Source organism: Dreissena polymorpha, chromosome 5 (genome assembly GCF_020536995.1).
Source record: "Dreissena polymorpha isolate Duluth1 chromosome 5, UMN_Dpol_1.0, whole genome shotgun sequence".
In the NCBI taxonomy this organism is placed as follows: Eukaryota; Metazoa; Mollusca; class Bivalvia; order Myida; family Dreissenidae; genus Dreissena; species Dreissena polymorpha.
In genome coordinates, this window is record NC_068359.1 from 25,253,905 (window position 1) to 25,277,572 (window position 23,668).

The window sequence follows — 23,668 nt, forward strand, 5'->3', positions numbered from 1 at the left end:
AATTAAAATGGAAATTGGTTCCATTTCAAAGGGTCGGTGAAAGAGTGTCAGAAGATGATGTGACGACTCCTCATAACATTGAGTCTGTATTTTATCCCATCATCAGACGTGCATTGTCGAAATAAACCACTGTGGAATAAATTTACCTTTATTTCAGCAGTGCTGAAATATAGCTGTCACGCGCGGCGAAGAATGTTCATATTACTCGGATTCAACTATAAAGTTATCATTTTTAGTAAAATCGAATCAGATTTAACAAAACAAACAATTTGATACCAAGATGTATATAGTTTTTACACATAATGCAACTCAAAAAGCAAATAAACATTATTTACAAATATTAAGTGCGCGTACTCGTGACGTCATTATTAATACGTCATACGACACAATGCATGTTGTTTCACGCTAAAGATGCAGTTGTTTAGTGTCTTTTTTTCATTATTTCTTAAAAATCGGGACGTAGAGGTATGATAAACGAAAAACAGTTGGTTACTGATCTTTTTGTAATGTATTAGGCTTGACACGATTAAAATAATGAAACAATGTTTGCTTAAAATATCTTTGGGATTTTCCGTCTAGTTCGATTTTCCTATTCTATGTTTAAAGAAATAATTTACGACTAAGAAAATGGATGGGATAAATCGAATACTAGGTCGGTGCCGAATAAAGCAAAGTTTATCTTGCTCGGCACGAAAATCTGAACCACTCGCCAAGGCTCGTGGTTCAGATTTTCTAAGCCTCGCAAAATAAACTTTGCTTTATTCGGCACCGACCTAGTATTCTCTATTTAGCAATAATATGTCTTGCATGATGTTAACTATGGGATCAGGGTGTTTTGAATGGAATTTCAGTATTTTCATTATTCTGTACATTTACCCATATAGCTTTCTAATTACAATGGACAATTGTTTCCTTTTCAAAGGGTCGTTGAAGGAGTGTCAGTTGTAGATGTGACGACTCGTCATAACATCGAGTCATTATTTTAGCAATAATATGTCCTGCATAATTAGTGTGAGCGTCAGCTCACACTAAAGTAGAGAGGCAGTTTTGCAAATCAGTATGCTTTAGCTACGCTAGGGATGACAACTGCAGCTAGTAACGATAACCACTGCCTGTTTATACTTAACCATTGGTACACTGTAGCAGACAGCATTATAAGGTTTAAGAGCTTGTTCAGCGATATTGGCCAGTCTAGTGTTTATAACAGCTTGTGCGATGACATTTGCCAGTTTATCATTGTAATCTGTACTTATTGGCTGCTTTCAGGGATAACGGGGCTTAATGCTGCATTAAAAGTCTGTCATGTTGGCAAAATTGTTGCTCAATAATTAAAGAAAATAGATACAGTATTGGATACACATAACAGAAAATGTACATGATTATAGGCTTGTTATTTTTTAGCAAGGAAACAAAATTCTAAAGATGGTTGCCAGTGCAGCAGCCAATTGTGAAAAAAAGAGACTTATTGGTGTTATTTTGTCGAAGCTATCTGTATAACATAAATATGAGGATAAACAGTGCACACACATCTCCCCCTGTGCTTTAAGAAAATTGAAACTTGAGCATTTGATTGACCTGTGCTTTAAGAAACACTCTTTATAAATTTGAATGGGTTGTATTCATTTCAAACTTTAAGAAATAGAAAGCTTATAACATAATTTTGAAAACTGAAGTGCATCTAAGATTATGCAAAAGCGAACAACTTGAGTGCCTTCAGCGCTTTGATGTTAATTATGGGATCAGGGTGCTTTGAATGGAATTTCAGTATTTTCATTATTCTGAACATTTACTCATATAACTTTCTAACTACAATGGACAATTGTTTCCTTTCAAAGGGTGGGTGAGGGAGTGGCAGATGAAGATGTGACGATGCCTCATCTCAATGTCAACAACCCAAACTCCCAAGAAGAAGCACTTCAGGAGAAGTCAACGTTGCTGCCCAATATAACCCCTGTAACCCCATGTGGAACAAAACACTAAGGTAGACAACCCCTGTAATCCCAGTGGAACAAAACACTAAGGTAGACAACCCCTGTAACCCCTGTGGAACTAAACACTAAGGTAGACAACCCTTGTAACCCCTGTGGAACTAAACACTAAAGTAGACGACCCCTGTTACCCCTGTGGAACAAAACACTAAAGTAGACAACCCCTGCAACCCCAGTGGAGGCAAAACACTAAGGTAGACAACCCCTGTAACCCCTGTGGAACTAAACACTAAGGTAGACAACCCTGTAACCTCTGTGGAACTAAACACTAAGGTAAACAACCCTGTAACCCCTGTGGAACTAAACACTTAGGTATACAACCCCTGTAACCCCTGTTGAACAAAATAATAAGGTAGACAACCCCTGTAACCCCTGTGGAACAAAACACTTAGGTAGACAACCCTGTAACCCCTGTGGAACAAAACATTAAGGTAGACAACCCTGTAACCCCTGTGGAACTTAACACTAAGGTAGGTCTAGATCTAGCCCTAGGAAGACTGAAAAGGGATGAAGCGCAAGTGCTGTAAATATCATTTGTCCTAATGCCGTCCCAACATAAGAGTGCATGTGACTCTTAAATGAATGAATTTTTAAAGTACAATTGAATAATGAATGTTAACTATACTGCTTTAATATGGCTTAAAGTGAAAACTTTGAAAGTCTGTACTCAAAATTAAGGTTGCAAAGGAAAAACTAATGAAAATTTGTAAAACAAATCTAAGTTGCAACTTTCATTACTCTCTCCTCATATGAAACAGATGGAATTAAGTAGAATTCGTGGTATTTTACATTTGGCCTGACTGCTATTGGTGCATGAATTTACTGAATAAGGCACATATCATTGACAGACTTATGCTAAAGGTTACCATGATGGATGCAGGGGTATGATTTTCTGCATATCTTACATTCGCGTAAATTGGTGAAAACAATTTTGGGTGAGGCAAGTACCACCAATTGTGAGGCTTGAAAAATCCAATTTAATCAATCTGCGTATTATACTGGCATTATTATCCATGTATTACAATAACAGTATTTATTTAAGAGGGATGTCATTAGCTGTTGTTTCCTAATCTTCCAGTTAATATCAGCCTTTGAAAATATGTTTGTTGTTAAAGATGATGAAGATTATTAAAAGAACAAACGACTCCTATAAAGTCCGGATGATTGAGAAATCAGTGAATAACAAACTTAAATGGGAACCAAAAGATAAAAATGTGGATATAAATCATAAAGCAATACCAGTATCTGAAGGGTTAAGTGTACTATACTGGTAAGCTGCCATCTGCAATGATGCTTCATGTGAAAACATTATGCACTACAGACACCGTGGTAATGTTTTATTAACCCTTCACCACTTCGATACATATTTTGACGTATTTTGTTGTCCCTTAGAAAGTTATATTTAATTAAAGACCTTTCTTACTAGATTCAAGTTTTAAAGGCTTCATTTCCAACCCCTAGATACTGTTGAGCAGCAGACAGCATAAAACCTGAACAGACTGCAAGTTACTCGCAGGCTGTTCTTATTTTATGCTGTTTGCACATGGCCATTTTCACTTTGCTTCTGAGTGGGAAAGGGTTAATTGAACACTGTACAAGTGCTGACCATATTTGCAATCATTTGCCAGAGTCGTTCGCAGATATTGAGAAGCAAAATGCCAAACGTTATGGAATACACTCCAACGAATACTGTGGATTAGTAAGGGACTATGAGGTCAATAAAGATTTAAGAAATAAATTGTGTTGTAAAGTTCAAACAGGTGTTAATTTATATGTCTGTGCTAGGGGGTCAGCAACCCAGTCCACAGTCCACACAGACTAATCAGGGATGTTAGTTTGAGCTTTAATGGTGTTTTTCGTTTAAATTAAGTGTCTTAAGAGAATATCTTGTTGAGGCGTTAAATGACGTCTCTGTTTAGCCTGTGTGGACATCACAGGCTAATTAGGGATAACACTTTATGCACATGCATTAAGCCTGGTTTTCCCAGAACCTGTCTGAAGTTGATAATGTTAATTTTTCAGCCTGGCTCCCCATCCTTCAGTTCTCTGTCAGGGCCCAAGAACGGCACTGCTGTGGGGTACCAGAACGTCTACAATCCACCCCCAGATACTGTTATACACCTGAAGGAACCCATTGTGAACTACATCGGTGAGACAATGTTTACACAGACTGTTACTACTTATCCTTTCACCTGATTTCTTCCCTTTCTATGCCCCCACTCTATGAAGGCGAGGGTGGGGTAGGGGAGGGGCATGCAGATTCGTCTTATTCTCTGTTCCACTTCTTTGTTTTGCACTTAACAAAAAAAATGTTTTGGTATAAGATGAATACAATTTTGCAAATAAATTAATCAGCACACCTTGCACAACTCCATATTTTTGTTTACATATTTAAATATAACTGTAGTTATGTCCCTTTTTTAAGCAAAACATGACATATTTAGCACTCGTGAGAACATAGCTCTCATGGGGAGATTTTTAAGGATACAGTATTATCCGTTGTATGGAATGCATTAGTGAGGCTTTTCCATACAACTGTCGCTCGTAGCCCCTTTAAAATATTTGTGTTGCGTGTCACTCAATAAGTATTACTGCTTAAGGGCTGAAACTTAACACACATTTTTACCAGGTGAACTTGGGCAACTTTATGTTTTGATTTGCAGGTTTTCAACACAACTGGAGTTATGACCCCTTTTTATAAAAAAAAAACACCTTCAGATTGGGGTTTTCATGGATTGATGTGATTTCTTGATATAGAACTAAGATTTACATTTCTGTCGTATTTATGTTTTTGGCATACCACCTTCGTAGAACATCTGAAACATATTTTGCGTGGGAAACTGATTTGTACATAAAGATTTTTTTTTCGAGTAATAAGCCATTCTAGTTTAATTGTTTGCACATTAAGACACTTTTATCACTTTGCTATTTTCAGCATACAATGAAGGCATCCGAAGAAACACCGGGGCCGTGTACGCTTTCCAGCAGTTCTATGGAATGCTTGTCAAGAAAATTCATCCATGCAACACGAAACATTGCCATCGCAGTGGCCCAACTTCTGCTTCCGATTATTTTCACCATCTTGGCCCTATCTGTCGAAAAAGCAATCCCAGATGTTGGCGATGACCCGGCCCTTGTGTTGAATATGAATCCTTGGAAGCAATACACCGTGCCCTACAGTAAGGGTGTCAACTCTGACCTTACCACCACCAGTTATGCTGATGCTTACAAGAGCTTGTTTGGAAACACAGATCTTGTTGATCGAACAACGTATCCAACATTCAATGACTATTTTAAGGCCGTTCAAGAAGATCAAGGGATTTCTACGTTCAACAGGTAGATATAGCTGCTGCGTTTTATGTTAATTTTGATGATGATGTAAAAGTTTGTTAATTCATCTGAGCAGAAAACTTAATTAATTTAACCCAAGTTAAGATTCCATCTGATTACTGAGTGTCAATAAACATTATCATTCATTATTCCCCTTTCTTTTCAACTAAGAGGGGATAAATTGATATGCAAATGTTTGGCATTTGTTGGGTTGTAATATGGTCTGTATATACAACTTTTTGTTTATGTCTGATAGCTAGAAAAATTCTTTCAAATAGAGAACATATGAGTTCTAAAAAAATACAGTAGCGCACTATACAATTTAATGGTCTATTGGGCCCTATGTGTTTTTCAGCTCTGTCAGTGGTTATTACATTATTCTTATTCAACATTTTACAGACGATACATAGTGGCATCGGACTTTGACAAACAGGGAAGTCAAGTCATGGCCACAGCACACTTCAATGGTCAACCATACCATGGAATCGCCATATCGCTGCAGTTCATGATGAACGGAATCCTCCGAAAGTTTGACCCAACCTCAAACATTGAGGTCACAAACCACCCTCTGCCGAAAAAAGAGTCTGACAACGTGCGGCGGATTTTCTTTGCAACAAACGGCACAGCCTTCACAATTGCTATCTCAATTCTCTTTGGAATGGCTTTCATGGCGACAAGTTTCATCATTTTCCTCATCAAAGAACGATCTGTTGGAGCGAAACACTTACAGGCAGTCAGTGGAGTGCGACCATTCGCATACTGGCTCTCGTGCTTTGTTTGGGACATGTTCAATTATCTGGTACCCGTATTCATTATAATGATCTTGTTTGCCATTTTCGGAACAGATGCGTACGTCAACGACGGTAGACTGGGTATCGTGTTTTTGATCTTCTTGCTTTACGGATGGTCAGTTCTGCCGTTTGTTTACATGCTGCATTTCCTGTTCAACGTTCCTTCTACAGGGATGGTGGCGGTCTCGATGATAAATCTTCTGTCCGGTGGGTATTCAATATCAGGGCTAACACTATTTTTGCAAAATGGCAATAATAACTTTCTGGCCTTATATCTACTAACAAAGTTTGGACTGTAGTATTGAAGTCTTGACAGTTTTAGGTAGTAAATTAAGTGTAAAACTGTGCTCCAGATAAAAGCAATTAAATTGCAATTTATAAGACATCATTTTCTTTTTTAACAATATATTTTTTTAAATTATATATTTTTTGGGAGATTGTTAAATCAATTTTACAAAAAACTTTATTTATCAGGAACAGTGATTAAATTTTAAGTGTGTTCTTATTCTTTCAATGGATTCCTATATGTTCATATACTATTTTAAGCAGTTTTGGATTTTGAAGAAATAAAACAGAGTACATTGTAGTTCCAATATTTTAGGGTGTTCTAAGATATTTCTAAATATTCTCCTAAATGCCTCATTAATTATATAATCATATAAATGCTGAATGGATTCATTAAGTGTTTTCCACTTGTGGTAAGAATAAAAAACACAGGATTTCATGTAAAAATTGATCCTAAGTAGTTAGTATTTAATACAAATTAAGTTAAGATTTTCTTTGGCAGCTTGTGAGACCTGAGTACAGAGTTGATTGGAAAAATAATGAAATTCAAACAGGTCTTAAATTGCTGTTCCATACTTACATAGTTTGGATTGCACTGGTGAGTATGAAAGCTATGAGAAAAGCCCTGATATCAATACAAACATCCTTACAGGTCTGATATTCCTGCTAGCGACCTACACCCTCAGCATCCCCCTCCTGGGTACAGAAGCTATCGGGAAGGCCCTGGAGATCATCTTCATCATCATCTTCCCCAACTACGACCTTGGCCTGGCTCTGATGGACATGTACACTAACTCGGGCTATAAAGACATTTGTGGGCCCGTACGGGAAACCGTCTGCAAGTTAATTGCTGCTGGACGATCGAATGCCACGAACCCTTGCTGCTTTCCAGGTATGGAATTGCTGAGATATTGTTTGACATAATGTATAAGTCTCTGCACGAGTTGTTATTTCATAACCTTCATACTCTCTAGGTTATAATAGAAATGGACTGGTTGCTCATTTAGTAGAGTGCTGGGGATGGTTTCAATGTCAATAAACATCGTAGTACACATTTTTCAAAGATGCTTAATTGCTTAAGTCCATAGCATATGATTATAAATTTTCAGTACTTTATTAATTTTCATTGGCATCTCTAACAACATATACTTTTGATGAGCATGGCAAGTTAGTTTGTTTATTTATTTCGATTACAAAATTCTCTCGTAAGTTAAAATTGTCAAAGGATAGTTTATGAAACGGCCCCCTGGACTACATTTGCCAGCATTGTGAGTTTGATCCCAAGCCCGGTGATATTACTTGTGTATTCAAGTAGGGCAGTTGTCAGTTGATAAGCTTTGATAAGCTCTGAAACTAGTTGTGATTTTACATCATGTTGCAATTTTTTTTTTATGTCCCCCACTATAGTAGTAGGGGACATATTGTTTTTGCCCTGTCTGTTGGTCTGTCTGTTGGTCTGTCTGTTGGTCTGTCTGTTTGCGCCAACTTTAACATTTTGCAATAACTTTTGCTATATTGAAGATAGCAACTTCATATTTGGCATGCATGTGTATCTCATGAAGCTGCACATTTTGAGTGGTGAAAGGTCAAGGTCATCCATCAAGGTCAGAGGTCAAATATATATGGCCAAAATCGCTCATTTTATGAATACTTTTGCAATATTGAAGATAGCAACTTGATATTTGGCATGCATGTGTATCTCATGGAGCTGCACATTTTGAGTGGTGAAAGGTCAAGGTCATCCTTCAAGGTCAGAGGTCAAATATATGTGGCCCAAATCGCTTATTTCATAAATACTTTTGCAATATTGAAGATAGCAACTTGATATTTGGCATGCATGTGCATCTCATGGAGCTGCACATTTTGAGTGGTGAAAGGTCAAGGTCATCCTTCAAGGTCAGAGGTCAAATATATGTGGCCCAAATCGCTTTTTTTATGAATACTTTTGCAATATTGAATATAGCAACTTGATATTTGGCATGCATGTGTATCTCATGGAGCTGCACATTTTGAATGGTGAAAGGTCAAGGGCAAGGTCATCCTTCACAAGGTCAAGGTCATCCTTCAAAGTCAAACGTCATATAGGGGGACATTGTGTTTCACAAACGCATCTTGTTTTCACTCAAAATCGGGTCCGTTAATCAGCCCCATTCCCAATTGTAAAAAAGTATAAATTTTTCCCAAATGTGAGCTAAAAATTACCAATGAAAGGTTTCCAAAAAAAATTCAATATTTTGTTCAACTCCCATCCTTGTTCAACCTTAGTAAATATAATACTGAAAACACTTGTATTCTCAATTTTGAAGCATTTAAAGCAAAACAACAACAACACTAATTTCCCCATTTTAGTCAAAACGCCGCAAATTTCCCAATCCAAAGGGACCTGACCCCATTCTTAAAATGCAAAAAAAACACACTGTTTTGTATTCATGGATTTTGAACATAAGAAAACATAAAAAAAACTTGTACTTATATAGACTCTCTTGAGATTGTTTACTGGTAATGTTAAGTAATTAAGCTAACCTGGGATAGGCATGAGTTGGTTAACTGATGGTAACAATTTTACTGAAATTCTGATGAAAATGGCAAAAATATAACTAAGCAAACAAACAAATAGAAATTCCCAGTTGTAATGAACTGTGTCTTGTTCTGTGAAAATTGGGCAAAATGCATGTGGGTAAAGTGTTGTCACAGATTAGCCTGTGCAGTCCGCACAGGCTAATCAGGGACGACACTTTCCGCTTTTATGTTTTTTTTAGTTTCAAGGAAGTCCCTCCTTACCGAAAATCAAGTTTAGGCAGAAAGTGTTGTCCCTGATTAGCCTGTACGGACTACAGAGGCTTATCTGGGATGACACTTTACGCACATGCATTATGCCCAGTTTTCTCAGAACGTGACTCAATTGTTTTTTTACATTGATTGTAGATTTCTGTGGTGAGGGTGACGATACCACATGTTTCACGTACTACGATAATTTCCTGCAATGGGAGAAACCTGGCATTGGCAGGGAGATTCTTTTCATGGCCATCCAGGTAACATGTTGTTTTTTATGCACCTGGTAGAGTTGCATATAGCAGTCGGACTGTCCGTCCGTCCGTCTGTCTGGCATTCTGCTTTTTTTTTTCTCTAATTGCTTTGAGATATTAACCTGATTTTGGTGTGTTAGTCTACCTGCATGACTTACAGATCAAATTGAAGTTTTTTTCAGGTCCATTGATTTTTTGCAAAGTTATGGTCCTTGGACTGAACAATTTTCTCTAAAAAACACTCCTACAGAATTTTTACAGGAACTCTTTCAGACTCTTTCCTGAATTTCTGTGTGTTAGTCTACCTGCATGACTTTCAGATCAAGACTAAGTTTAATCACATATGTGGCGCTTTTGTCTAGTCACAACTACTCGTTAAAAGTCACATTGGTTGGGTGTATGTGTGTATTTCAAGTCACAAATAGAGGTTAAAAGTCACAATGGTTGTGTGTATGTTTGTGTGAAGGTCACAATTAGAGGTTAAAGTCACAATGGTTGGGTGTATGTTTGTATGTCTAATCACAATTAGAGGTTAAAAGTCACATTTGAGCATCTGCAGCTTGAGTTGACTGAAACAGCAACAGCAACCACAAATGTTCAACATGTGGAGATAAGGTGTCATCTGTAAGATCCGTGTCCCTAGCTCAAAGGTCAAGGTCTGTTTTAAGGGTGCCAATGTCAAACTTTGCCATTATACAGCTTTTCTTGACAAATGCATAATGCTGCTTTAAAATATCATGATATCACTTATTTTAATGTTTATATGTGATGACAGTGTGTGTCTGTTTCTAGCTCCAATGTCAATGTCTCGCATACAGGTCCATCTTTTATCATTAAACAGATTGTTTATACTTCAACTTCGTGAGGAACTTCTCACCAATATTCAACATAAGGAGACAATGCATTTTTAGTGAGACCTGTGTCCCTAGCTCTAAGTTCTTGGTCACACAATTATCCTGCCAAGTGTCAATTTATTGCACAATACAGCCTTTCCTCTCATGTGCTTATTGCCTGTTCATCTTTCGTGGTGTGATTTCCCCTTATTGTTTTTGCCCTGTCTGTTGGTCTGTACGTTGGTCTGTTTGGTCAAACTTTAACATTTGCCATAACTTTTGCAATATTGAAGATAGCAACTTTATATTTGGCATGCATGTGTATCTCATGGAGCTGCACATTTTGAGTGGTGGAAGGTCAAGGTGAAGGTCATCCTTCAAGGTCAAAGGTCAAACAAAAAGTCAAAGCGGCGCAGAAGGGGACATAGTGTTTTTGACAAACACATTTCTTGTTTTGTAACTATTCTTGTAATCAATTCTTGTAATCAACAGTCCATTGGTCCTGGGAGCATCCATCAGTTTCACGGATATTTTTGTTATCTTTCTCTACGGTTCCATCTTTCTTTGAGGTGAATCTAACATTCTCTGAGGTTACAAATTTGGGCTGCAACAATATTCTAGTATATTGTTTTTTATTGCAATATAGTTTTCCCATGGTGTATCTTGCTACAATCTTCTCACTTAACAATATACTGCTGTATATTTCATATTTCAGAAATCCATTTTTAATTGCAAAAAATGTAAGTTTTATCATATAAAACCCTAAATAGTGTAGAAATACTGAATTCCTTTCAAAAAAGGTTAAAGGTTAAAGGTGCGGTTTATAGTCTGCTTCGATATACATCTTCAGCCGACTTCACAATCAACCCCCCGATCACTGGGATTTAAGTCGTCCGTTAACATATGGCGCACCAGGCATCCATGGCACATTGGCTTACTTCCCTCACAAGTACCCATTTGTACACCTGGGTGGAGAGGAGCAAGCATGGGATTAATTTTTTGCTCAGAAAAATCCAGTGCCTGGGCAGGATTCGAACCAGGGACCTTTTCGATCCCTAGCCCAGCATCTTACCACTAGACCACTGTCCCCACTGGTTCAAAACACATGTAGCTTATGTTTGTGTGCTGACCTCCAAAACAACATTATGAAAAAACACAATAATTATTTAAATATATTGCAATGTTTGTTTTGCCGATGCCATAAGTATTGCAATTTTAGTTTTACTTTTTCAGGGCGTTGTGTTTTTCGCCATTGTTCTGTTGGCTGAATACGGGATTCTTTCTCGCATCAAGAATGCATTGACCGGCGGCATGCGGGCCTCTGTTGGGTCACAGGTCAACCTTCAAGGTCAGGAGGAGGACAGTGACGTGGCTGCTGAGGCACGGAGGATCAATGCAAGCTCTGCACAGGAGCTTCAGAAGACTGACTCTCTCATCCTGAAGGTAGGAGACGTTGCTGCAAATGCAGATCTCTCCAGATTGAACATAAGTCTTGTTCTGGGAAAACAGTGATGATTGTATGTGTGCAATGTCACCCCAGATTAGCCTGTGCAGTTGGCAAAGGCTATTCAGGGAATATACTTTCCACCTTTATGGTAGTTTTTGTTTAGAGAAGTCTCTTGTAAACTAAAATCCTTTCTGGGCCAAAAGTGTTGTCCCTAACTGCGCAGGCTAGTAAGGGACGACACTTCACACACCTGCATTAAGCACAGGCTAGTCAGGGACGAAACTTCACGCACCTGCATTAAGCACAGGCTAGTCAGGGATGACACTTCACGCACCTGCATTAAGCACAGGCTAGTCAGGGACGACTCTTCACGCACCCGCATTAAGCACAGGCTAGTCAGGGACGACACTTCACACACCTGCATTAAGCACAGGCTAGTCAGGGACGACACTTCACGCACCTGCATTAAGCACAGGCTAGTCAGGGACGACACTTCACGCACCTGCATTTAGCACAGGCTAGTTAGGGATGACACTTCACGCACCTGCATTAAGCACAGGCTAGTCAGGGACGACACTTCACACACCTGCATTAAGCACAGGCTAGTCAGGGACGACACTTCACACACCTGCATTAAGCACAGGCTAGTCAGGGATGACACTTCACACACCTGCATTAAGCACAGGCTAGTCAGGGATGACACTTCACACACCTGCATTAAGCACAGGCTAGTCAGGGACGATACTTCACGCACCTGCATTAAGCACAGGCTAGTCAGGGATGACACTTCACACACCTGCATTTAGCCTGGTTTTCCCAGAGGCTCATATGCAATTTTAATTGAGCCGCCTTCTGAGAAAACTGGGCATAATGCATGTGCGTAAAGTGTAATCCCAGATAAGCCTGTGAAGTCCGCATCAGGCTAATCAGGGACGACACTTTCTGCTTAAACTTGATTTTCGTCAAGGAGGGACTTCCTTGAAACTAAAAATGCCATAAAAGCGGAAAGTGTCGTCCCTGATTGCGGACTGCACAGGCTAATCTGGGACGACACTTTACGCACATGCATTAAGCCCAATTTTCTCAGAACAAGACACTTATTATGCCCCTGCAAATATCTGGTTAAACCGTAACCACTTAGATACGTATTATTACGCTTATAATAGTCCCTTAGAAAGTTTAATTTAATTAAAGACCTGTCTCACTAGATTCAGCAGAAAACAGCAGAAAACCTGAAAAGACTGCGAGTTACTTACAGGATGTTCTGGTTTTATGCTGTTTGCACATAGCCATTTTCACTATGCCTCTGAGTGGGAAAGGGTTGAGATGAATTCCCTTATGCTGAAAGTTCAATTGTTGGTGTTTGCTGTAGTTCTTTTTGAAACTTTTCTCATAGTTCAGAATATCTGTTCTTTTGCCAAGCGAGTTAAAGTGATATTTAAAAAAAATCTGTCCAAATAAAAGTGACAATATAATAGTGAATTCACTACAATATTTTTTTTGTCCCCTTCACGTTTCACCGGAGGGGACTTATGGTTTGCGCTCCGTCAGTCAGTCTGTCTGTCAGTCTGTCCGTCACACTTTTCTGGATCCTGCGATAACTTTACTAAGTTCTTAATATTTTTTCATGAAACTTGAAACATGGATAGATGGCAATATGGACATTATGCATGTCAATTCATTTTGTTCCTACGTCAAAAATCTGGTTGCTATGGCAACAAATAGACTAGAAATACTGCTGAAAATGGTGGTTTTCTGGATCCTGCGATAACTTTAAAAGTTCTTCATATTTTTTCATGAAACTTGAAACATGGATAGATGGCAATATGGACATCATGCACGTCATTTCATTTTGTTCCTACGTCAACAATTCTGGTTGCTATGGCAACAAATATAATTAAAAAAATCTGACAATGGTGGAATTTCTGACAATGGTTGAGCCGGTAGGGGACCATATTGCTTGGCAATCTCTGGTTTTTAATGCAATTTCCTCAAATTCAAATGTATATTTTGCAAATAAATACCTTCTCAGATATAAACTCCTTCAAATAAGAGCAATATATGACAATTATTATCCCAATTTTACAAATTTCACAACATAATTTCACAATCCCAAACTGTAACTAGTAATTTTTCCTATAAAGGTCAGAAAAAAGCTTGTTTAGAAATCAAAATGTGGGTGTTGTAATTTGTCAAATTGTAACTGTTGATGACATGTTGAATGCTTAACCAGTGGGTATATTGGAGTCGCTCTTTTGAACGGTATTTTCTGCATACAATTTTACTCATTTGTGGAGCAAAATACCTCCACATTTCTCAAAGCATTAAATTGAAACTTCATCACCATGAAGTGCAGATATGCAAGACCTGTTATCCATCATAATTGTTCTACACAATTTGCCCTTAAATACAGCTTGATACACAATATACATGAAATGGCAACTTCAACATTTCTCATTTCATCAGCTTCAAGTGAGGAATTGCATGACACTTATCTGAAGTTATTTATTCTTGAAAATAGCAGTCAAAGTTGTATATGTACATATGTAACGTTTGTGAAATAGCTCTAATTGTTGAAATTTACAATTCTACTAAAGATATTATGAACTTAAAAGTTTTTATAAATGTTATTTTTAAATATTCTAATTCCAAATGACTGTCTCGTTTCAGAATGTAGACAAGATATACGACACGGGTTTTCACGCGGTAAAGAACATCTCCTGTGGGATTCCAAAGAACGAGTGCTTTGGACTTCTGGGACAGAACGGGGCTGGGAAGACTTCTACTTTTAAAATGCTCACGGGAGATGAGGCTCTGACATCAGGCAATGCATACCTGAATCAATACTCAGTGAAGAGTAACATAAAGAAGGTAGAAAACTTGTCAGGTTTGACACATATTTTGTATATTACCTCTTATCTCTCCAACATAAATGTATCTTGTAACAATGGTATATTTGGAGAAATTCTTAAGAATCAATTTAAAAAATGCCATACATATTTTATTGATACATAACCCCAATGAGGTTGAACTCTTTTCTAAGAAATCATGCACTTCCAAGCCAATATGACTACATGTATGTTACCATTATTGACAGTGTGCATGTCTAATACATGACAATACCATCATTGAATTCATGTGTTCGGCCCTTCTAGAAATGTATGACCATATAACAGTTTTCTTTAAATTCTTCATTCCCTATGTAAGAGATGATGTAATGAATATGGAATTCAGTTTTGGCCCTTCTAGAAAAGTATGACTATGTAACAGTTTAGTTTAAATTTCTCATTCCCTATATAAGAGATAATGTCATGAATATGGAATTCAGTTGTTTGGCCCTTCTAGAAATGTACGACAATATAACATTTTACTTTAAATTTTTCATTCCCTATATAAGAGATGATGTCATAAATTTTTTCATTGTATTTAAGTCCAACAGAACCTGGGCTATTTCCCACAGTTGGACGTTTGGTTGTAATTTTTTCATAATGTTTAAAGGTCCAACAAAACCTGGGCTATTGCCCGCAGTTTGACGCCCTGATAGACCAGATGACAGGCCGTGAGACGCTCTACATGTACGCCAGACTGCGAGGCATCGAGGAGTCACAGATCAGTGGCATTGTGGAGCGACTGATCAACATCATGATGCTGCAGAAACACGCAGACAAAGAAACAGGGTTTTATAGGTAGGCTTCTTTGTGAAAATATTAGAACCCCAGCAACCAAAGTTTGAGAGGGTATTGATTAGAGTCTATTGGGTTGTCGGTTGGTCTGCAAGTCCCTTTTAAACGTAAATTTGTGGAGCAAGTTTTTCAATATTTCTCAAAGAATTAAATTGCATAATCAAACGTGTCCTAACTATAAGCATAGATACGAGAGACATTTTTTTTATCTCCTGAAGTCCACACGGGTCTGAGTTATTTGCCATTAACCCATTTATGCCTAGTGGACTCTCCCATCCTTCTAAATTGGATCAATTTATTTCCAAAATTAGGGATGTCTAGTATATTTATTTCTATATTTAGAATATTTCTTACAGAAATTCATTTAAGAAAACAGCGCAGACCCTGCATCATGCGGTGTCTCATCTGGGTCTACGCTGTTTGCCAAGGCCTTTTTTCTAGACGCTAGGCATAAATGGGTTAATTGACAACAATGCAGTGTGGTAGTATTTTTCACATATGCTAGATTATTTTCCTCTATGACAGAATTGACAAATTGTTGTGTTGGACAAAGTCAGCTTTACAAGATAGGTTCTCAAATCAAACAAATGTTAGGTAATAGTGAATATTTGTATTCTCTGCATTATGTGAGTAGTGATGGAAACAGTAGGAAAATGTGTGATTGTGTAATAAAAATTATAAAACAGTTATGAAAATTATTTTTGCTTTCAGAAATTTTTTCATTCGTACCTTGACAAGAGTGTTCATTTTCTGTAATTTGATACACTGTTAGAGACAAGTGAACCTATAACAAAGCAGTAATTTTCTGTATTTTGTTACAATGGTATTAACAAGAGGACCTTTAGCAAAGCATTCATTTTCTGTATTTTGTTACACTGGTAGAGACAAGAGGACCTTTAGCAAAGCATTCATTTTTGTATTTTGTTACACTGCTAGAAACAAGAGGACCTTTAGCAAAGCATTCATTTTCTGTATTTTGATACACTGGTAGAGACAAGAGGACCTTCAACAAAGCATTCATTGGCTCTATTTTGTTACAGCGGTGGCAACAAGAGGAAGCTGAGCACAGCCATAGCCCTAATTGGGGACCCGCCGTTCATTTTCCTGGATGAGCCTACGACGGGTATGGATCCTGGTGCGCGCAGGCAGCTGTGGAACGTGCTCTCTGACGTGAGGGCCAGTGGGCGTACCCTCATACTTACATCTCACAGGTAGGGGGATGTTGGTCTGACCCAGAATGATTGGATTTTAAGAATATTACCTAATCTGTCCAATCTCACCATAATATCGCACAGAAATAAAATTAAAATTGTTACTTAAAATTATCTAGTTACAATAATATATAAAGTATTGTTCAGTAACAGTAGATACAATCTTGTTTCGAATGGCAACTTATGGACTCAATGTAACAAAAATATAAATTGCCTTCATGCAATTCTTGCATTGTTTAACATGTCACTAGTCTGGGGATATTTAAAACGCACATGCAACAGTAAACTACAAAAATATTATGTTTCCTAAATCTTCATTTTTATTTGTTTGAATTATTATCCCCTGCCAAAGTCAGAGGGACATAGAATTGTTGTTGTCAGTCTTTCAGTCCGTCTTTCACAAACTTTTCAGGGCTATATTTCAGACAATATGTAAGATATCAAAATGAAACTTCAATGGTGTATAGATATCAATGAGGAATTGTAATGAATAAAAACAATTACCCTACACTTCTTTATTTTTTAAGGATGATAGGTATATCAAGGGATTTGCACCCATCCCTAAACAAAATGTATTTGTTAGGGGATATCAATTAAATGAATTTGCTTGTTTAAAAAAAGTTTTTGTAAGTCGTATATGTTTAAAGATGTTCTTAAAATGCGTTTTGCACTTGAGGTACGCACTCTTGTGGTGACCCATTTTTTTTTGTCTGCAAATATTAATACCCTCTATATTTTTTATGCTAAGAAAACTTGTAAAACAATATGTGTGTTATTTCAGTATGGAGGAATGTGATGCGCTGTGTACGAGGCTTGTCATCATGGTGAACGGCAGATTTGTCTGCCTGGGCAGCCCCCAACATCTCAAGAACAAGTTCGGTCACGGCTACACTTTGTTCTGCCGCATGGGGCTGAAAGATGGCGTTGTCATCAGTAGCACCGATTTAGTCAACCACTTGAAAGGGATTTTCAAGGACCTGGAAGTCTTCGACACGAATCAAGGCTATGTGCATTTCAGGATACCGGACGACAATGCGAAGTTGGCGCAAATTTTTGGCGTGATGGAGCAAGCTAAAGAGCAGTTTGAAGTTGACGACTATTCGGTGCATCAGACAACGTTGGAGCAAATTTTCCTCACATTTACTCAAAACCAAGTTGCGCCGAAGGAAAAGGACAAAAAGAAATGTTGCAAATCGTGTTGTTAATTTAAAACAAATACAGAGAGACCTTGTCTTGGTGCAGAAATATGACCTTAAGACTTGATGATAACACTTTGGAACAACATAAAAAATTGTATATATATTTAGCAGAAATAAGTGTGCGTTTATTGATGTTCAGACTCTGAAATGATACCTTTTACTTTGATGTGTTGGTACAGAAAACAAGAAGAACCAATTTCATGACAGTTAAACTTTCAAATGTGTATTGTTTAACAGTGAATTTAGACATGCTTTATATTGATTTAAACAAAAACAAATCAATCAAAGCATTCAATCAAGCTAGTAACATAAACCAAAAATCAATATTAATATTTATGTCATAATATTAATATATTCTGTCAGAATACAGGCTGAAATTAGAAATCCAAAGTTAATGTTTGTTTCTTTGTTACTTACAGTTTATTTTAGACAATGAATATTGTTGACTGTTGTATGCTTTCTATGGTTTATCACATGCACAATCATATTTTTAACTTTGTACTTGTGTAGTTGCATGTTACTTAATATATAAATGGTTTCTTTTATTTATTCTCATTGAGTCCAGTTTTTCCGCAGCTTCACAAACTGCCCTGTTTTATTTGTATGTGTTTATTATTTTCATTTATAATTTGTCTCTTCTCACAATGTTGATGGTAGGATTTACATAAAAAATCCAGTTGACAAATTTGTGATAAATTTGATATTAACGATAATGCATAAGACAAGAGCAAAGGCTTGATTGTTTAACAGAAACACCAAGGGAAAATATTCCATACAGTTTAAGATACAGACTTATGTATTTGATTAACCCAAAAGCAATTGTTAAACTGAAGTTCATTCTCATATGTTGTTGGTAATTCTGCTTAACCACCAATTTATCACATTTGTAACACTGTTTTATGATAATAAACTTGTAATTGATGCTAAATTACGATTTTAGTTTGAATGTTTATGAGCTTGTATGAAATTCTACGTTCAATAGAATCTGTGATAATGTTATTAAATCCACTGAACATGACCTTTTGGTCTTTAAATGAAATATTTTTCATATTTTTATTTTATATTGTTACCATAGGCCAACAGCTGGTCTGTACTTAAAAAACCCATCAAAATGGGCCATACAGAGGTTCCTATTTCCTTAACTTGCTTGAAACAAGATTGAAAAATGTATTAGCATAAGTTTTTCCAAGACTCATCTATACAATTGTTTTCTAATTTGGACCACAATTGTAGCTATTTAGGCAACAAAAACTAGTTTGTTTGCTATAAATCTTCCAAAAAATAGGGTATGTGGACCAGAAAAAAGGCTGAACTTTTTTATGATATTTGAATTAAACACATTTAACAATGACCTTCAGAAATCTTCAAAAATCTCAATTTAACAATCTTTCTTAAACTAATGTTATTTAATTTAAAGAACTAATGCAAATATCAATGAATGGGGCAATAATGATAGAAAATTCAATAGTAAATTTATTAAATATGATCAAATGAAGCAAATTAGAAAGACAACTCAACATGAAATACAAAACAAATGGATGGAAGGCAAAAAATTAGGATCTGTAGGGTTGGTGAAAATAAACAACTTATGTTACTATTATTTAAAATGGTCATTACTCATGACGTTTGCATGTGTACTTATATATTTGTAGTTTCTTACAACATGAGAAAAAGAAATTATTGGGAGTTGGGATTTGGTTTATATCATTTGTATGAAAATATAACTAAGAGATGTTTGTTTTTATCTTGGTAAATCATCTGTGAATGTTTATTTATGACGGTGTTTTCATGCTTTGGTGTAACAAAGTCGTAGTTTGATTTTTTTTATTGCATCTTATATAGATGTTTCTCATTCTTTTTCTCATATTGAATTGTTAGAATTAATTGTATTGGAAGCATAAGACTTGGCCCTGATATTTTTACTTTTTCTGTAGCGATATTGACTTAGTAAGTCCCAATTTTCATATGACAAAAACTGAACGTCACAACCCAAATTCAAAATAATGTGATTATCTGACATTGATGTGTATGTAATTTGTCTGCACACAACTAGTACATGTTTTATTGCAATATAAAAATAGTGATCTATGGCTAATCCTTTGATACCTGATGAAGGAATGATATATTTAGCAGACCTTTCTACATATATATATCAACTCAATTGACAAATTTAAAACAGAAATCCTAATTGTATCATAGTACTTTGTCCCCAGAATGTAAGGAAAAAAAGCGTATTTTGTATCATCTTTACACATTTACATTATACAAAACTTATTTGAATGGACTTGTTTATGGTTAAAAAAATGACCATTTGAAAACAATTGTCATAGATTCAAAAAAGAATGTATGCAATTTATCAAAACAATCATATTACACCCCTCCTCGTTAATTTGGAAAATACCTGTTTTACTAACATAGTATTTAAAAATGTGCTTTTAACAGAAGGAGCCTGCATGGTCCAGTGGCAGTGCAGAGGTCATGAGTTTGAGAACCGGTGAACTTAAATTTTTGTAATTTACATTTTTTTCTTGCTATTATAATGATTTTAAACACCAGTTTTGTGATATAAACTTTAAATTGCTTTTTCAAACTTACCAATATATGATACACATAACTGTAAACAAGTCGCTTAAAAAAAACTAGCTTAATACTTTGTTGGGTTCACCAGTATGCCTGTGTAGTTTTGTCCCTTTGTAATGAAACCCCAGTTTTATTCTGGTTTAATACCGATATGTTGCAAAATGTTTAAAACACAAGCAATATCTACTGAGCCTTATTATATTAAATACCATTCATATTTGGAGTAGTAACCCAGAATGTATCTTAATATTTGCGAGTGCCGCAGTGTATCTATAAGGATTTTAAACACCAGTTTTGTGATATAAACTTTAAATTGCTTTTTCAAACTTACCAATATATGATACACATAGCTGTAACAAGTCGCTTAAAAAAAACTAGCTTAATACTTTGTTGGGTTCACCAGTATGCCTGTGTAGTTTTGTCCCTTTGTAATGAAACCCCAGTTTTATTCTGGTTTAATACCGATATGTTGCAAAATGTTTAAAACACAAGCAATATCTATTATCTACTGAGCCTTATTATATTAAATACCATTCATATTTGGAGTAGTAACCCAGAATGTATCTAAATATTTGCGAGTGCTGCAGTGTATCTATTTACAGTAATATATGACTAAACAAGTCAAAGCCTCTTATGACCTTTCAAACCTGAGAAACTTCTGTGTTACCTAGTAATATTTTGAAACAAAGATTCTATTAAATACAAGACAAAAATAAACATAAATTATTTGGGCCAAATGGCTTATTATACATGACATTTTATGTTACAAAGAACTTTAACATATTCATTCTAGGTTTATAATAAATCAGTGACAAACCCAGAACTTTTTAGCTCACCTGATTGCTGAGGTGAGCTTTTGTGACCGGTCTTTGTCCGTCTTCCGTCTGTCCGTCAGTCCGCATTTGGTTTGTAAACACTCTAGAGGCCACATTTCATGTCCGATCTTCATGAAACTTGGTCAGAAGATTTGTCCCAATGATATCTCGATCAAGTTCGAAACTGAGTCATGCTGGGTCAAAAACTAGGTCACTAGGTCAGAAAAAGAAAAACCTTGTAAACACTGTAGAAGTCACATTTCATGCCCAATCTTCATGTAACTTTGTCAAAATGTTTGCCTTAATGATACGTTGTTCCGGTCCGTTGAAAAACATGGCTGCCAGTGGGTGGGGCAGTTTTCCTTATTTGGCTATAGAGAAACCTTGTAAACACTCTAGAAGTCACAATTTTTGCCCAATCATCATGAAAGTTGGTCAAAACATTGGTTTTATTGATATCTCGGACGAGTTCGAAAATGGTCGAGATCGGTAAAAAAACATGGCAGCCAGTGAACGGGGCATTTTTCTCTATATGTATTTAGTGAAAACATGTGAACACTCTAGAAGTCACATTTTTGGCCCAATTTTCATGAAATTTGGTCAGAACATTTGTTTCCTTGATATGAGAGTCTTATGAAAGAGCTCGAAAAGGGTTCCGGTCAGTTGAATAACATGTCTGCCGGGGGGGGGGGGCAGTTTTCTAATATTTATATAGTAAAAAAAGCTTGTGAGCACTCTAGAAATCATATTTTTTGCCCAATCATTATGAAACTTGGTACAAAGATTGGTTTTATATATATCACATAATGAATGCCATAATCATTGCCCTTAGATTGTCCAAATTTTTCATTATATTATACAAAATCCTTGTAAACACTAGAGGTCACAATTTTTATTTCAGATTTTATGAATCTTGGTCATAATATTTATTTTTGTAAGCAAAGTTTGATGTTTGGTAAGGGGGGGGGGGTAAACTCAAAATATAGGTCACCAGGTCAAATCTTACAAAAACAAAAACACTCCATATGCAAGAGTTTTGGTTCAATAATGATGAAACTTGACCAGGATGTTTGTCTGGACAATATCTAGGTCAAGTTTGACGTTCGGTAAAGATTGAATGAACCGACTCATCTCAGGTAAGCGAACTAGGGCATATTGGCCCTCTTGTATATTTATTACCTCAAACTCAACTGTGATTCGATAGCTGTCAAACCATGAGGTTTATCTGTCATATTCTTATTTCTTCATTTTCTTTACTTAATTAATGAAAAATGGTGTATTTTATACTCTTTATGTTTTATTGTGTTGATGTTTTTAAAATAAATTATGTTCATAACTTCTAGTTATTTTAGTTCTTACACAAATTGTTCCATACAAAGCCTGTTAGATTGTTAGAATATGATGTATTAGTCTGAAAACAAAAATTGTGTTCTGTGATTATACAAGACAACTATAATGAAAGTCAGTGTTTGGAAAGACACCCTTCTGAAGAATATGCATTCTACTTCAGGGTTTTCATGAGACTAAAGTTATGGTTGCTATGGAAGAATAAGTAATAACTAAAATCAGGATCCTGCTTAACGCAAACAGTACTTACAATAAGTTGAATGAAGTTCTTACAGCGACAACATTTACCTGGAACGTCTGAAAAACGCATCGGGCTTATTGAAGATTAAGTTCACAGCGTGACTCCATATAATTTAACGCATTAATCAATACATTTCAAAGAGTAAATTAATTATACATCATCACAGCGTGACTCTTCCTTTGCCATAAATGTTTTCGAAACCACTAGACTACAAAGGCATGGACTAGACATGTAAAAACCGCCGTTCTGTGTTTACAATAGACAATGGTACTTCGGTACAAGAACACTTAAATTCTCAACCTTTTCCGACGATACCCCATCTTCAAATTAACTCAAAAGGTGTATTTAAACAACTTTTAAATATATATGTGTTTAAAGCTTGTGGACCTGATAGCATCCCGAACTTTGTTTTAAAAACTTGTGCAATGAACTGTCGACGGGCTTTAGAGCTACAACGATTCACCAACAGCTCGATTCGATTCGATTTCGATTATAGACACTCCGATACCGATTTTTTCGATTCGATTCATCTTCAAACCTAGTTTTATCATATATTCACTCTTCTGTCTCAAATAAACATGTCTGTTCAAGTGTCGCATGCCTAGATATCTTGGGCATTTGTGTGTTTGTTTGATATAGTTTGGTTGGTTCAACAGTGTTTTAAAAACGGTTGAACGTGTGTTAAATAAACATTTGTAAGAAATATTTTGCAAGAAACTGCCAATTGTCTTTCAAACTATGTCGATATTTCAATAAAATACATAAAAAAAGAATAACAAATTAGGACTCAATTTTAATATAAAAAACTTCTGACTTGAAGATTGTGTAGAATACACAATAATATAAAATTAAATAAATAATCATACGAACATCTGGAGTCAGTGGAGTGATC

General features: G+C 36.2%; 1 protein-coding gene across 1 annotated transcript in view; it reads left to right on the forward strand.

Annotated features, from left to right (window-relative positions):
- Nucleotides 1-22,524, forward strand: part of LOC127831112 (ATP-binding cassette sub-family A member 2-like) — a 35,368-nt gene extending 12,844 nt beyond the window's left edge. Inside the window, 13 exon segments of the mRNA XM_052356102.1 lie at nucleotides 1,836-1,953; nucleotides 2,187-2,222; nucleotides 4,011-4,137; nucleotides 4,924-5,003; nucleotides 5,005-5,324; nucleotides 5,718-6,316; nucleotides 7,047-7,286; nucleotides 9,320-9,426; nucleotides 11,487-11,696; nucleotides 14,371-14,571; nucleotides 15,199-15,386; nucleotides 16,424-16,594; nucleotides 17,376-22,524. Coding sequence (XP_052212062.1) covers nucleotides 1,836-1,953; nucleotides 2,187-2,222; nucleotides 4,011-4,137; nucleotides 4,924-5,003; nucleotides 5,005-5,324; nucleotides 5,718-6,316; nucleotides 7,047-7,286; nucleotides 9,320-9,426; nucleotides 11,487-11,696; nucleotides 14,371-14,571; nucleotides 15,199-15,386; nucleotides 16,424-16,594; nucleotides 17,376-17,799 — 2,821 coding nt within the window. The 3' untranslated portion in view covers nucleotides 17,800-22,524.
- Nucleotides 22,525-23,668: the final 1,144 nt, after the last annotated feature.